Source organism: Montipora foliosa, chromosome 13 (assembly GCF_036669935.1).
Source record: "Montipora foliosa isolate CH-2021 chromosome 13, ASM3666993v2, whole genome shotgun sequence".
NCBI classification, from domain to species: domain Eukaryota; kingdom Metazoa; phylum Cnidaria; class Anthozoa; order Scleractinia; family Acroporidae; genus Montipora; species Montipora foliosa.
Window position 1 is genome coordinate 28,529,793 of NC_090881.1, and position 15,530 is coordinate 28,545,322.

Here is a 15,530-nt window from a genome sequence, read left to right on the forward strand (position 1 = left end):
AGACCATTTGAGGGGTCACCCAGATGTCGTGTCAGCAGTGGCCCTTTGGCTCACACGTTGAATTATTTTGTAATGTCCTGTCCCGTTTTGAGGTCTTCTACTTTTTTAAGCTTTAATAAATTCAGTTCAAAGATAACAAAGCACACTCTTGAGTAAACTCACTCGTTTCTTCTTTAAGTTAAATAGACTGCAAAAAAAACTACGTTCAAATTGCTCTGACGGACGTTTTCCTGGATGTCTTGCAGTGGCACTAATCAAACGTTTATTTCACACACTAAGGAAGGACTGAACATGTTGTTTCCCCTACATAATTTCTCTTCTTTTCAGTCAAATCAGATGCCAGGGGCGTTTACCATTTGCACGGAAAATCCGGTTGGAATGGAATGCTCGTAATGGTACAAGATTTTCCCGGTGTGGCTTTTCGCCAAGCCCGAGACTCTCACGGCTAGAAGAAAACAAATGACGACTGCATCTGCAGCGTCGAATGGCGGGAAAAGAGGCCGAAGTGCACCGGGCCGAGTGGGAGTTTACAAATGGTACAGGATTTTTCCGGTCATTTCGGTTGGAACGGGAAAAGAGGAATACCTCTGAGGATTTCCATCTTTTCCAGAAACTTTCCGGTGGAATGAGCTGTACCATTTGAGTTTCCAACCGGAATTTTCGGTTTTCGTTGACAAATGGTAAACGCTCCAGGTCAATTTTTTTTTTTGGATTAACGTCTGCACCAAAAAGTACCGTAAAAGCCGAGAGTTAACAGTAAAAGGCAAGCCAAAAGATACCCTGGGTGCCAGAGGAATTTTTTTTTCAAGGTCGGAGAGAACGCTCCGCGATTCCAAATAAATGTTTGAGGATGAAAAACATACCTCTGGTCTCGCGACCCCAGAACCTCATTTCCAGAGGGACGTAGAGACAGTTCAGATTTCTCGTCACGGTGTTGTCGTCAAACCAATTTTGGCATAGGCAGCCCAAGTTCGCGTCACTAGAGAGCGTGTAATAATTGATTACTAGTGGAAGATGACCTTTGAGTAAAAGCGGTGTTGCGTTACAGGCAGCCGTTGAGAATTTAAACGCGTTGTAAGACTTTGTATGGGAAATAAAATACCGAAGATTATGAAGCCTCAAAAACGCTCAATTTAACGTTCATTCAATAAAATGAATAAAAATGACTTACCTCTGGTGTATTTTTGTGCCTTTTGGAGCTTGTTTTACCGTTTCGGGAATTCCGTGTTTTCAATGTTCTAAGACGAAGTCAAGGCTGCACACTACGATTCCGACCGTTGTCAGCTCAGAGGCGGTTTGCGACTCGAAAATCCATCCCTGCCGCGATTTTTTCACGCAAAGCTAAAGCCACATCATTTGCGAACCTCGGTGAATGTTTCGTCGTCAAAAATCCCCACGCACTTGGCTGGAAATGAGCATTTTCTGCTTCCGATTACACGATAGCTGATGAAGTTAACGGCTGGTGACACTGTATCACGACACGGAGCTTGGATCCGAGGTCAAATCAACTCCACCCGACGAGGTACAGTCATTTCATGTACAACACTTACCCTATCCCCACAGCGGCTTCTCGAAGAGCTCCATGGCACTAATAAGTCGTAACAATAAATTGGATTAACCAGTTCCTCAAAAGCCGATTAACGCTAATCTAAGATTTAAAATTAACCAAGCAGTTTATTTCTCTACTCCCAAATGCTGTTCAACGCAGATTTTCGGCAGAACTTTACATGAGAAGACGTCAATCTTGAAAAACAAAAATAAGCAAAAGAAACTTTCACCAAAAAGTTGAAAACGTGAAACAAATGTTTACGCTAATCCTGGATTTTTCTTTCTCGGGGAGCGGTTGAAACGGAGAGGCGAACCACGACGGCTTCGGGGTTAGGTATCGCGGCTCATATAGAGATCACGCCAAAGAAAAAAATCCGTCTGGTACCCAGGGAATCCATTCTTGAGCTCCATGAGAGTATATTTTGTTTGAAGATCCACTAAAACGCCATTAGCGTTAGATTGACACCATTGCACCGGATAAAATCTACGCATTTCTACTACCCCCTGAAACCTACCAGAGATACGCGCAGACTGTAGGCAAAAAGACAAAACTTAGCAGGGGAGTGACAGGAAAGACCCAATTGCGCAACTTTTCCGATCTCCGACACAGGAAAAAAAAAACGGAAAATGAGATGCAGATTTCGACTGGATTGCCGTATGCTTTCATTTAAAATACAAATGAGCAAAATAAAAACTCTCTTTACCGACTCTCAGCCTGAGGAATGTTTTTAATACGCTCTTAAGATGTTGGTTAATCTCAGCCTCAACGTTCTTATAAAAAAGGTTTTTTTTAAAAAAAGGTGTCTTCGCTTTGATGAAGCGAATTTTTTGTACGACATTGATGTTATTTTATGCGGATTGGTGCATGAATGAAAAAAGAAAATGTTCATTTATTGCTATTTCGTTTAAGTAGGATAGTGCGTTTAAAAAAAAGATGCCTTGTAACGGGAAAAAAAATAAAGAAAAAGTAACACCTCCGACGGGACTCGAACCCGCAATCTTCGGCTATCATCGATGTGCTCACCTGGCACTCCGATAGGAGGCCGACGCCTTATCCATTAGGCCACGGAGGCGAGCTCAAGCGTGTTCGCCGAAAAAACTAGAGTGTAACTTTCGTAAGCAACAAATCACAACACGAGTTGTGATGCGTGGTCACCAAGGCTTCCGAAAATCTCGTGATTTCTTCAAGAAGCGTAAAATGGTGAGTGGAAGCAGACGGATTTAAACTTCATTTCTTTTGACTTAACAGTTACGTATTCATTCCATTTTATACATATTGTAGAGCCGGAAAAGTAGTTAACTGAAAAAATTGTAAAATTACAGCTCAACACAGGCGCTTGTCTCCCGTTTTCCACAGTGTAATGGTGAAGATGATTTACAGCTAGGCCTTCGGCTCGTGGATCCACCAATAACTTTGACAGTGTTATGTACGATTCGAGGAATCAAGCACAATTTGTAGGCTTGAGCTCAGAGAGGCCTCTTAAAGTGATGTAGATATCGATTAGTCTCCAATCCTTGTTTCTTGGTTTCTTAGGCCAATCCTTTACCTCACGGTCTAGACAAGATTCCGGATGTGCAAGGCTACCTTGTGATTAATTCCGATGGAGCAGTGCTTGCTGTGAGTACAACTTAAAGACTAGATTTGATCATTTCTTGAGACAATAACTTCTCCAGCGTAAAGTGATTAAATCCAAAGATAACTTAGTGGAATTTTCACCACGAACTCATCACCCTTTATTTCTTACTAAAAGCAGCCAGCAGCAGGTTCTTGGTGTCTGGGGACACATCTTGTACTGAGACACATTCATGTAATGGGGCACTGAAAAATGCAGACTGCAGACCATCTGTAAAAGGAAAATTTGGTTAGCCTGAATATCAATCTGGTTAGCCTAATTAGGCCTAAATAACATTCAGGTTGTCCTGTTTACTGGTCAGCTGTCAATTCTGAACAATAGTGAGGGTAACATCATATTTTACCCCTGGTCTGCACAGTCTGTAGTCTGCGTTTTGGCATGACCCCATGTAATGCATTGAGACATAACAACATAACGCGCATCACATTACTGTGCATTATTGCTTGACCACACTTGGCTGTACGTTGCTGTAAAGAGCTATACAAGGCTTTAATGGGCTGTGCATGGTGATGGTTGCTCCGCAAATTGTTCACAAGTCCTTTTAATCAAACTGATGTCTATACAAAACTTTAATAACCATCAACAATGAGTTCAACACCTCTAGAACTAGAATGTAGGACATAAAATACCACCAACAGGTGGTTGGCAAACTAGATTCTTATAAAACAAGTAACAAACAAAAGACTATTATTCAATAATCAGGCTATATTCGAGACATCAGTTCAAAAGGACTTGTGAATTCCTTATTCAATAGCAAGGAAGGGTTACGTTTTTGCACACGTTGGCCGTGTAGCTCTTATATTTCAACAGAATTAACTATTGGAAGGTAATGTGAAGTGATAGTTTTCTACCCTTGTAAACCATGTGAGCGTTAGCCCTACTAATGGAATTGGGCCCACACAAGGACAGAGAAAAACTCTGACCAGGGTGACCTGAAGGTCATGGGTTCAATTCTCTCCCAGTCAGAGTTTTTCTCTGTCCTTATGTGGGCCCAATTCCATTAGTCAGGCAAACGCTCACATGGTTTACATGGGTAGAAAACTAGCACTTCACATTACCTTCCGATAGTTAAACCTTACTCAATAGACCTTGATGAAATGGTATATGAAATGAATCATTTATGAACTGGATGGATATGAAATCAAGTGAAGCTATGATCTTTGCAGTTATGAGAGCAATTTTTGCAATTGTGTTGAGAAGCCTGAAAAATTCAGGACTTCAACGGGGTGTGAACCCGTGACCTCGCAATTCTGGTGCGACGCTCTAACCCTGAAATGTTTGAAAAAAAAGGCCCTGGTGAGGCTGTGAAAAAGTTTACAAGAAGCCGTTGAAAAAAGTGAATTAGTTTCTTTTAATCTACAAGTATACTTTGTTTTTTCACTGTGAGTGGGAGTTTGCTCCAGAAGCCTCACCTGTTGGCTACCCCATCCCGGAATATCTGACCCATATTTAACCAACAAGGTCTCTGGCTACCTACTGGGATCTCTGGCACCCTCAACTAGGAAGACATACACCTCTGGAGAGAAGAAATTCTTTCAGTTTTGCTTTAAGCATAGTTTAATTACCCCATCCACACCCCTTATGGAGTTATGTCTCTGCCAAAATTCAAATTTGACATCCAAGTTTCAAATTTGAGTCTTTATTTGATATTTTACATCAAAGTTTTAAAACCGACACTTAACTTTTTCATTTCACATCCAAGTTTTGAATTTGACATCCAAGTTCTGAATTTGACACCCAAGTTTTGAATTTGACAATTTAAAAGTGGAAAATTCAGTATTTCACAATCGACTTTTAAGTTTCAAATTCAACTTGCAACTTTTGAATTGAACTTTATGCATGAATGACTTGACCTTCAATTTCATATCCTGGGTAATGGTAACCACTGTTGTAGTTGACTGAGGGCTCGCAAGGCTCGGAATGGCGGCTAAAAAATTGAGAAGGCTGGCAGAAGTGGTACTGTCACTTTTCCCCCTCGAAATTGATTGAGTGGTTCTAGCCAAGACTACATTATGTGGCTAGAACACTAGTGAACATAGATAGCGGATTTCAGAAACTTGACGAAATTGTTCGACTTTTGCGAAATTTGGGGGAGGCTACAACTCGCTTGCGCGTGGGTATCTGGTCGTATGATTCAAAGTCAGATTGTTACAGAGCTGCTGCCTCGGTTATAAACTATCTGATAGACTGTCTTCATTAGTCAGCACCAGAGCTTGATCATATGAGCAGTCCGAATAAAATTAATGATCTTCAAAGCCCTTTTTTGACTTGATTCAAATGCTATTACAGAGGTACTCACTGACAGGGATATTTTGCCAAACGGCATATCCTAGGATAGACCAAGCACTATTCCTATAGACATTCAATAGGCACTTAGGAGTCTAAGTGCGAAGTTTTTGTGATGGTAATAAGTTCTACTTTACATATGAAAGCAAACTAATTATCATAAGAAAAACTTCGCACTTGGACTCACTTTGAAGAGGAGGCAGACATGAACTCGGATATGGCCTATTAGTCTGATGTGTTCACACCGCTCTTTTCAGAAGTCATAAGGCATAGAGTCTCTTAAATGCCTTGGCAATTGATGATTCCATTAGAGCTTTAGTGATCTTGTTAAGGATCTTTGTTGCCACGAATTTTACTGGCCAGGCTTTGCCACTGGCTAATGTTCTTGCTGTGCCGTTTATTTTTATTATGCACTTGAATGACATTGAACTTTTTCTTACTGATTTAGTGATCTGGTAAGGGGATAGCCCTCTCAGAAGAATCTTGTCTAAGGCTTCTAACAGCATGCTGCATTTGCACCATCCTGGGTGGGGCATCTGTTTTTTTTTTTAAACAGTTCTTAGTAGCCTCAGGGTGAGAGGATTCTGTTCCAGAACCATAGGGATAAGTGTTGACGGCGCCAACCCTTCAGTCCCACACTGAAGTGATGCCGGAGTTGCCCTAGCTTGGGTGAGAAAAGGTGGCACATCCACTTCCCTTTGCTGGCCCATCCTTCTAGGAGCTTGGCATAGGTACATGCTGCTCAGGGCAGATGTGCTCCGTGCGCAGCCAGTATGCCACTCGCTGACATTAGCTTATCCCCAGTGACTGGCCTCACAGTGACAGGCAGGCGGCACTCGCGTCCTGGACAACACTTTATCCCCAGCCTTTTTCCTTCCACTAATACCGCGTCTTCAATTGTTTGTGACATTAATAGTATGTTAACTTTAGGCAGTGGGTGCTACACGTCACGTTTGGGAGCCACTCTTTGACTCCCTCGGTTATCTTTGCTCCTAATTAGATGCACAAAGATTTCAATAAGACTGTCACAAAGTGTCCCCTTGTTCTCTTTCCCAACTTCAACACTACTCGTGTCTCTGAATACTTAACAATTATTCGCCGAAGGCGAAGTGATTATCGGTGAATATTCACTGAAATGAAGTTGAGGTGTATCTTTTTGGATACCAAGAGCACTTGCTAAGTTCTGCTTTCTTCACATAAATTTAAATGGCGCAAAAACATCCCTGCATTTAGTAAACACTACCGATAGGAAATCAGAGTATCTGGAGATGAGCAGAACGTATGCACAGTAACAATAGTAGGCACTGTCCTTAACGGGACTGTAGTGGTCTCCCTGCCTAATAATCCTATGTTTACAAATATTGTATTCAAATTAGGCAAAACTAAATAAATAAATAGACACTTTGTCTTGGATGTCAAAAGTGGGTGTGCATCGAATTATTCTCACCTTTCTGGACATAAGTATATTTTTCGCCATTTTTCTTACAGTCTTCAGGAGACCTTGAAAACGATGAGAATGTGGCAAGCATCATCACCAAGATGCTTCAGAGTGCAGCCAAGATACCCATATCAGGAGACAGAACTCAGACATTCAAACGAATGTCAGGTACGGAATCCTTGCGTACAACTTGCCAGAGAAAGGGTTGCTTCTATGCAATTTCTTTTGCTGCTATGCAACTTTTAATGCTCTGATTATAATTAAGTGAAGATGAAAACAGCTGCTAGCAAAATCCTGAACACAGCTAGTAAATAAATTGTGTTAATTAAATGGACCCCCAACCAAGTAACTAAGATCTTCTAGTACTTCTTATGGAGCTTTTTTATGGATCTCTTGAGAAGTTGAGAATTATTGCTGAAGGCTCAATGCATATAACAAGGACACAAATTAAAGATCTTTGTCTTTGCTTAGTAATTTCTTAATAGAGAATGACTGGGGTCAAAAATCAATTTTACATTGACAATAATAAACAGCAGTGCTACAAGATAACATGTTAAAACTATGACTAGTAATAATGATTTAATGTGCACCTAAACTCGATTATTTTTTGTTCATAATATAAATCTCCCCGTCAAGAGCAAGCATATCTCACCAATGTTACAGGTACCCAGAATTTCACTTTTTCTGTGCTGTGCAAGCTAAGTAAACTTGGCAGAACTACAATAGCAGTAATTTGGACCCACAAGCGTGGTATGAGAGGCATGGGTCTATTGTCAATTTTATGTCACAAACTCCTTCGCATTCCTGTTTTCAAAGAAATTTTGCATTGCGAGCAGTTTGTGACGTAAAATCGAGATTAGACCCACGCCTTTCACATCATGGTCCTGGTTCAAAGTAATGCTAGTTTTAATAACTCTGTGCATCTCGCCTGGCAGATAAAAAGCGGAATTTTGAGGTAAGAATCGTCAAACATGTTTGGTTTCAATTGGGGAGATCAATTAAAGACGAAAAATATTTGAGTTTACAGGTGCACTTTAGCTCTAGGGTATTACAAAGCTTCGCACTTTCCTCAGCTGGGCAGTAACAAAATTTGGACCCAGCTCAAAAGTGTACATAGTACAGTGTACATGGTTGTCAAAAAGATTATAACCCTGATGCATAAAAGTAAACGGTACTGGGTTCCCATGTTTTCCCTTGTAACTGCAAGTCTTGGAATTTTTTCCAGCAGTGATGTAGTGTGACTGACCGGCCTACACTGCACCAGTCCAACCTGCCTGCCTGCCTGCCTATCTCTCAATCTGTTTTTTGGAGGGATGGTGGGTTGTTAGGGTTTTTTGTTTTTAATTTGCATTTTTTCTTTTCAGTGTATTTTGCAGGTTTTACTTTGATGGCAACAGTTTCCAATCAAAGAATATTTGTGGTCAAGAGACCTTTGAAACAAGAAACAGAATAATAATACATTCATGTGTGACAATTTACATGCAGTTAATCAGTTTTTTCTTTCTTGGGAGGGAGAAAATTCAAATAAAAACAAAGGCGTAATAGCTCTTGACATCATAACATAACAATAATTATTATTGTATCCTTTGGTTAAAGTGTGGACTTGGTATGTGGAGTCCACTTGCAATATATTTGACAAAAGGAAAAACAGGTGCACTAAAACAACAGGTTTTTGTGAAGGAAACTAAACTTAGCTAATTATCAGAATTTTTGTAATCATCTATATACTTTGCCTTCAAGAAAATTATGGCAAAATGGATCATAAATTATTAACATGAAAATTGTAATTTGTGTGAAGTAAGATTATGAGACGTTATTTAAAAAATTCAGACAATAAGGGACCAGTTCCTAATTTATTGGTGACTGCCCTGCTAGCAGGAAGTCTCCTAGGATGGAAGAGCTTATAAATGTAAAAGAACAACTTGTCTTCCTTCCCTGTTGCCAGAACCCTGATTATAGACCAATAAATTAGCACATTGCTTCAGCAAAGAGTGTTCATTTATTACATTTTGGAGGTCCATTCTCTGGTCTAAGTAAATGCTGTGATATATTAAAATATTCCCATATCAAATTCCACTCCATCTTCTGTTATAAATTAAAGACGTCTTTCATTTAGCAAAATGTACATTCAAGTGAGCAAAAATTTTCACTGTCCAGATGTTATTAACATTTACACCATTTCAGTTAGCAAAAAATTAAATACTTTTTCCATCAAAGTAATAAATACAAATGCTTACAAGTTGAATTTTAGTGAAAGTGACCACAGTCTAAACTGTTTGTAGTAGTTGCATGACAATAAACAGAGCATAGGTTCTTTACAGGCCAGAAAGTCTGAAAATATGTGCATGTTTTAAGGGAAAAAGTTATTTCAAAAATTTTCACCGTCCAGATGTTATTAACATTTACACCATTTCAGTTAGCAAAAAATTAAATACTTTTTCCATCAAAGTAATAAATACAAATGCTTACAAGTTGAATTTTAGTGACAGTAACCACAGTCTAAACTGTTTGTAGTAGTTGCATGACAATAAACAGAGTGTACATGTAGGTTCTTTACAGGCCAAAAAGTCTGAAAATATGTGCATGTTTTAAGGGAAAAAGTTATTTCAAGACGTTTGAATGGACATTTTTGACTCATTTTTATAATGAATACCAGGTAGAGAAAATTTCAGATCACACTGCAGTTGGCTAAAACAATTCATCCGCATTCTGCCATCCTATTCTTATACCCAATGGCCTTTTTTTTCTGACTCTGAACCCACTTCAACAGCGTATATTTTAGAAAAAGCCAGAGGTCATATTTGTAAGTGCTGACCAAAGAAATCAGAGCCTTTGAGGATAAGATTATGTGACTCTTACGGAAGGTACATAAAGGTAAATTGTTTAAAAATTGCCTTGCTCTTATCCATACCGTAATGACGAACTGATGTTTTGAGTTACATTTATGTGTGGACTGGACCTTAATAATTATTATGAATCACTTGAAGTACTGTACTCGTTCTAATAAAATTTCATCAATTAAAATTCAAACAATACCTACACCATTTTGAAACATTGAAATCTACCTAATACAAGTCACATAAACCTGACATGAATATGATATTGTTGTAAATGCATTTTGCCCTTGAGAGGGACTCCCTGGGAAATTCCTGTCATTCATTTCACTATGCCATTTGCACTTCATGTATTTACCAACCTGCAGGAAATTAAGATAAACATTAACTATTATTAATAATAATAACAGTGGACAGGTCTCTTGAAGTACGATGTTGACAAAGAAGGTATAAAAGAGGGCTCATTGGAAACTACAGTATTTTAGACCAAGCCGTTTGTGGTATTTGATATTTATTTTTGTCCAAAAATTTACCTTGTCTCAAATAGGCAATAGGCTGTGATACAAGTAATGTTATTTACTTTAATTCATACAGTAAAACAGATGATATCAACAGATTATTTGAACATATGTGCATCAGATGTACGTTTTTATCTCACCCAAACGTGTGCATACACAAGGAACAATCATACCTCATGAAGTCCTTCTTGTATTGCCAAAAACTCAATGCACACTGTGAGTGAAGAACCAGCTGGACAACACCTAGGATAGATAACAAAAAAGCAGGTGGTACACAAAAGAGGCGGCCATGCTGTAATGCACTGGGGCAGTTTGTGTGGACACAAAACAAAATTAACCTACATGTATTCACTCCTCGGGGGGGCCCAGTTGATGAGTAAAAAACAGTAAGTATCATTCCCAGAAGTGACAATGGGTAAAGCCTTCTTTCCATTGCTTATTGCAAAAAGACTTGCCAGTGAGTGACAGCTGAGGGTTAAGCTAACCAATGATCCTCAAAAAATCATTGTAATAAACCTGGGCCAATCTATGATCCTGTGATCAATCAATACGCTCAAACACTATTATAGAAAGTTTGCTATCACTTGTACATATTATGTACAAGTCATAGCAAAATTGATTGTAGTTCATTCACTTCTTACCCTATCCTTACGTTTGGCTGTAAACACACTAAAGATTGCTCCAGTGAGAAAATGCCAAGTACAGAAGTTGAGCCATAACTGGATGGGCTCCACACAAGAGAGACAAATGCATCGTCTTCCTCAGTGTTTGTAACTGTATACTTCACCTGAAATCTGAAAACACAAACACAACCTGGTTTGCTTAGTTTCAATAATAGTTTTGCTTCTCATAGAAAACTAAAATTGACCAAAATCTAATGATAAGTAAATTGAGAAATAGCAACTCTGTAATTACCGTTTCCCTTTGTTTACGCTTGATTGACAACTTGCCCTGACACTCACAGACGATCTTCTCAAGACAAAAACTGGGAGACTGGTAAAAACAAAAAGTATCACAACAAAGCTACTTGCAGAAATATCTGCTGAAAGTGTAGGCTGCATTGAAGTCAGACTGTTTCATGAACTAAGAAGGTTCTCCAGTCTGCTTTTCAATGCCAGGTTCAAATGAATCCACTCAAAAGATCTAGACTGCATAGCACACAGTAATAATTTATTGTAACCCTGGTAATAAATGCAGAACTTGTTATTACCAAGTTCATTTCCGTATGCAACTAGCAATCCAGGCTCAAAAAATTCTTCCCTCACAAAATATCAACATGTTACCTGTATGTGGTGTTGATGACTTCATTTCTCCCCTTAAGTGTCTCAACCTCCCATGTTAAAGAGCCTTTGAGGGGTACTTCCAACAACTGAAATGAAACAGTATTTGGGAGTTTAAGCAAAAGCGTTTTTGAATGACAGAGGTTAGCCAAAAGCAAAACAGTTGCTTTCACTAATTTTGTTGACTCCTTTACGCTTAGGAAGACTTTTCCAAGAAAGGTCCTTAAATGGAATTACTCTTCTTAGAGGGGCAGGTAAAAGAGTTGGACTGGATCAATTCAGATCACTGACACCTCGGATCAAGAAAAAAACAATTGTGGGTCCAGCCACTTAAACTATTTGAGGTTTACACCCATTTCACCAAGGCTAGCGTAAAGATTAGGGCTATAGTGATTTCTGAAGGCCTTATTTATGTCGATCTGAGGTGAGCATCTGAGTTGATCTGGTCCGACTTTTGTACCTGGCTTTCATAGAGGGGGCAGCCCAGTGAAGTGTCCACTATTATTAGTTCCTTAATGTTTCTCATTCAATTAATTTATTTGTTTAATCATGTCGCCATGGTTCCACCAATGGCAAAGCTCCCCCATCTCCTAGAGCCATCTACTAGTAGTAGGTCCAGTATCATGGATCTCCACCTGTTTCAATCTTCCGCTCTTCTTACACGTCCATGATAAGTGTGCCCTGACCCTTCTTTGATGTTTTTGGTCCAGGTCATTCTTGGTCTCCCCTATCCGCTCTTCCCTTCAATGTTGCCTTCCAGTAACAAAGTTCGGATCAACCTCGCTCTTATTTTGTGTCCAAAATACTGGTATTTTCTTTTCTTTATAATTTGTTGATAATAATAATCTTGTTGTATTTGCTATCTTTAAAACTTCTTCGTTGGATTTATATCTGTCCATGATACTCTTAACATTTTTTTTTTCTATATGCCCACATCTCAAAAGCCTCTGTCAGTGATTTACTTTCCATGATTTTGGTCAAAGTCCTTGTCTCGCACCCTTTTTGATTTGGAATTCTATTGTTGTACCAAATTCTGTTTTAACAACCGCTGATTGCTCCCAATACATCTGGTTTGATCAGCAAGTGCTTCTCATCTATTTCAATATTCTTTCTTGAAGGCATTCAATCATTTTTGAGTGCTTGACTCTGTGAAACGCTTTAGTATAGTTGATGAAACATATATACACCTCTTTTCCTACTTATAAAGATCTTTCACATATTGTTGTTAGATTGATGATTCCTTCTCGCGTACCCATTTGTGGTCTGAATGCACTTCGTAGAATGCTGTCTTCTTGTCGATCTTGGTAATTGCTATTCTGACTTGTATTATTTTTAGCAACAATTTGGTTACATGGCTCATGAGGCTTATAGTTCAGTATTCAGCGCATTTTTGTGCCTTTGACTTCTGAGGTATGCTTCATATCCGTTGGTATATAGCTGGTGTATTGTAGATTAATGATGAAATAGAATATGAAATGAATCATATATGAACTGCAGATATAAAATCAAGTGAAGCTATGATCTTCTAATGGTCCCGTGAGGAATGAATCAATGATGAAATGGTATATGAAATGAATCATATATGAACCGCGGTCCTCACGGGACCATTAGAACCCACAAATGACCAGCTCCCAACGTCAGTGGCTTCATAGCTCAGTTGGTTAGAGCGTCGCACTGGAATCGCGAGGTCACGGGTTCAAACCCCGTTGAAGTCCTGAATTTTTCAGGCTTCTCTACGCAATTGTAAAAATTGCGTTCATAACTGCGAAGATCATAGCTTCACTTGGTATTGTAGATTATAGTGCACAGATCTCTGATGGTCTTTATGTTCTGCAAATCGAATCTGTTGCTTTTCCATTCTTCATCAGGTGTCATGACATTGTCAACTTCTCCTGTCAGGATGTTTTGCCAGGTTGATGCCTGAAGCTGTGGAATTGGTTCTCTATCGTCATCATACAATTCCGTCACATATTCTACTGGCTCCCATATTCTGCTGTCGGTAACCTGTCAGCCAACTGTTTTTGACTCTATTTACGGTCAAATTGTGGTCTACTTAACAGTGTTGGCTGACTGTTGGTAATGTGTCGGTAATGTGTCAGTAGCCTGTTGGCCGACAGTTGGCCGACAGGTTACCGACAGCCGAATATGGGAGCCACTGTTCACTATTGCCAGAAAAGATTTGTTTATAAATAGTGAAGTCTCCTATTACTGGTATCATTATTTTTCTCCAATAAGTTTGAGCTCCGGCTCGGACCAATCTCAGTCTAAAGCTCCCTCCACTGGGGTCAGTTTCCCATGGCTGTTCTGCGAACTACCAGTAAAACATGTGCATTTTTGAGTGAATAGTAACGGTGCTAGGTGCATTAAAGATAAAGATGGGAACAGCTTGTGTGATGAAGGGGTAATAGTGAAGAATAATTCCCAAATTTTCCCAACAGTCCGCCGACTGTTGGCCAACTGTTGGTCGACAGTCGGCCGACAGTAAATTTTGGGAATTGTTCTTCACTATTACCTCTTTTCTTATTTCAATTTTGCCAACCACAGAACACATTAATGACAATAGGTGACATAACACTGAGTATCACTATACTGCACACTATCACTGCAAATGGGCTGTGAAACACAACATGAATATCTTCACAAACCGTACCTTCTGTGATGCCATTTGACTTTCATGATGAATAATTCTAAACAAGAATGCATAGTGCTCCCATGGTTTGAGCAGAATTGGATTCTCAGTCGAAAGATCATCACTAGACACAACTGGAAAAACATCTAAACCAGAAAACCTGGTTAAGAAAAGGGGAAACTTAAGACAGAGCAGAGCAAAGCAAGAATAAACCTGTTGACAAAGTCAAGATAAAGTGCCTCATTTTTTCCTTAGTGTTGGAAAATACTATGAAGGGCTTGGCAACGTCCCCAGGAAAACAAGCATTCTTCCATTGTGGAGAGAGGGTGTAAACTGCAGGCTGTAGCTAGGTCATTGTTTTGCCATAACTGAGACTACCCAAACCTTTACAAAAATGCTAATCTTAGGCTTAAACGTTATCTAAAGCATAGTGTTTAGGCCAAATGTTAGCATTAGTAAAGGTTTGGGTTGTTTCAGCTATGGTGAAACAATGACCTGCAATTCTAACATGCAAAATGCAGTTTACACCCTCCACTGTGTGGGGCTAGGTTATGAAATGTACTCCCTAACTCAGTAAAAGGTACCAATAATAATATTCACTTGATGACTTTGAAAAGAAACTGAACAAACATTCGTGAACATAGAAACTAAGTTTATTCGTATAGTTGACCAAGGTACATTCTGTAAATAATTTTATCTAATGATTTCATTGAACTTATTTTATATTCTGTAAGTACAAGTAATTTCTGATTATTATTTTTCTTATGCTATGCCAAAGAAATGCTTCATTAATCAGTAGTCATCAGTATATAATTTTGATACATTTCTCATGATCTTCATTTAAATGTCCTAGAAATATAATGTTTGGATATCAACTAAAATGCAATCAGGCGTTCTTTTCTTTAGAGAGGGTATGCCCAGCTTCGGTAAGGCGTTTTTCACACTCATTGAAGTAGTCCTTGTTTCGACTTTTCATGTACTATAATGTTATACATACCTTGACTTAATAGGTTGTTTGAGGTAAAACTGGTTCTGGATCATATTTTTAAGGTTTTCAGAAGCTGTATCACAAGTCGCATAAACATCAACTTGATTGAGATTAACTGATTTCCCCAAAATGTTGATAACTGTGAGGTAACAGAAAACTGCGACTTAACAACAACTTACAGCAATAATACCAAACAAATGTAACTTCTCGTTTTTGTCTGTCATTTTACAGTGAAGCAAAAAGAATGCTTAAGATTGAAAATCAATAAAACATATAGTTCTGTACAGTTACACATAGTGCTATATCTTTTATAGTCAGTAATTTTTTAGAAACTGTAACATTACTGCAACTTATTCATTTGTTGGTAATTGTGAA

General features: G+C 38.9%; 2 protein-coding genes and 2 non-coding genes across 7 annotated transcripts in view; 2 read left to right on the plus strand and 2 right to left on the minus strand.

Annotated features, from left to right (window-relative positions):
• Nucleotides 1-2,519: 2,519 nt before the first annotated feature.
• On the minus strand, nucleotides 2,520-2,621 carry Trnar-ccu (transfer RNA arginine (anticodon CCU)). Its single transcript has 2 exons — nucleotides 2,585-2,621; nucleotides 2,520-2,555 (listed from the first exon to the last, which is right to left on the minus strand). It is a non-coding gene; the product is annotated as a tRNA-Arg (tRNA).
• Nucleotides 2,622-2,677: 56 nt separating this feature from the next.
• Nucleotides 2,678-8,982, plus strand: LOC137982602 (ragulator complex protein LAMTOR4 homolog). The gene is made up of 4 exons (XM_068829724.1): nucleotides 2,678-2,749; nucleotides 3,083-3,166; nucleotides 6,957-7,074; nucleotides 8,271-8,982. Exons 1-4 carry the CDS (start codon nucleotides 2,693-2,695, stop codon nucleotides 8,357-8,359), a joined length of 348 nt encoding a protein of 115 aa, XP_068685825.1. The 5' UTR covers nucleotides 2,678-2,692; the 3' UTR covers nucleotides 8,360-8,982.
• The window catches only part of LOC137982600 (trafficking protein particle complex subunit 14-like), a 13,056-nt gene continuing 6,412 nt past the window's right edge, over nucleotides 8,887-15,530 (minus strand). For 3 of the 4 annotated variants that reach the window (XM_068829723.1, XM_068829721.1, XM_068829720.1), the window contains 7 exons: nucleotides 15,165-15,294; nucleotides 14,189-14,327; nucleotides 11,542-11,627; nucleotides 11,174-11,251; nucleotides 10,900-11,052; nucleotides 10,432-10,501; nucleotides 8,887-10,102 (listed from right to left, as the gene is read on the minus strand). In XM_068829723.1, coding sequence (XP_068685824.1) covers nucleotides 9,968-10,102; nucleotides 10,432-10,501; nucleotides 10,900-11,052; nucleotides 11,174-11,251; nucleotides 11,542-11,627; nucleotides 14,189-14,327; nucleotides 15,165-15,294 — 791 coding nt within the window. In that variant the 3' untranslated portion in view covers nucleotides 8,887-9,967. The remainder of the gene's footprint in view (nucleotides 10,103-10,431; nucleotides 10,502-10,899; nucleotides 11,053-11,173; nucleotides 11,252-11,541; nucleotides 11,628-14,188; nucleotides 14,328-15,164; nucleotides 15,295-15,530) is intronic. The other variant, XM_068829722.1, reaches the window with a different exon arrangement.
• On the plus strand, nucleotides 13,181-13,253 carry Trnas-gga (transfer RNA serine (anticodon GGA)). Its single transcript has one exon. It is a non-coding gene; the product is annotated as a tRNA-Ser (tRNA).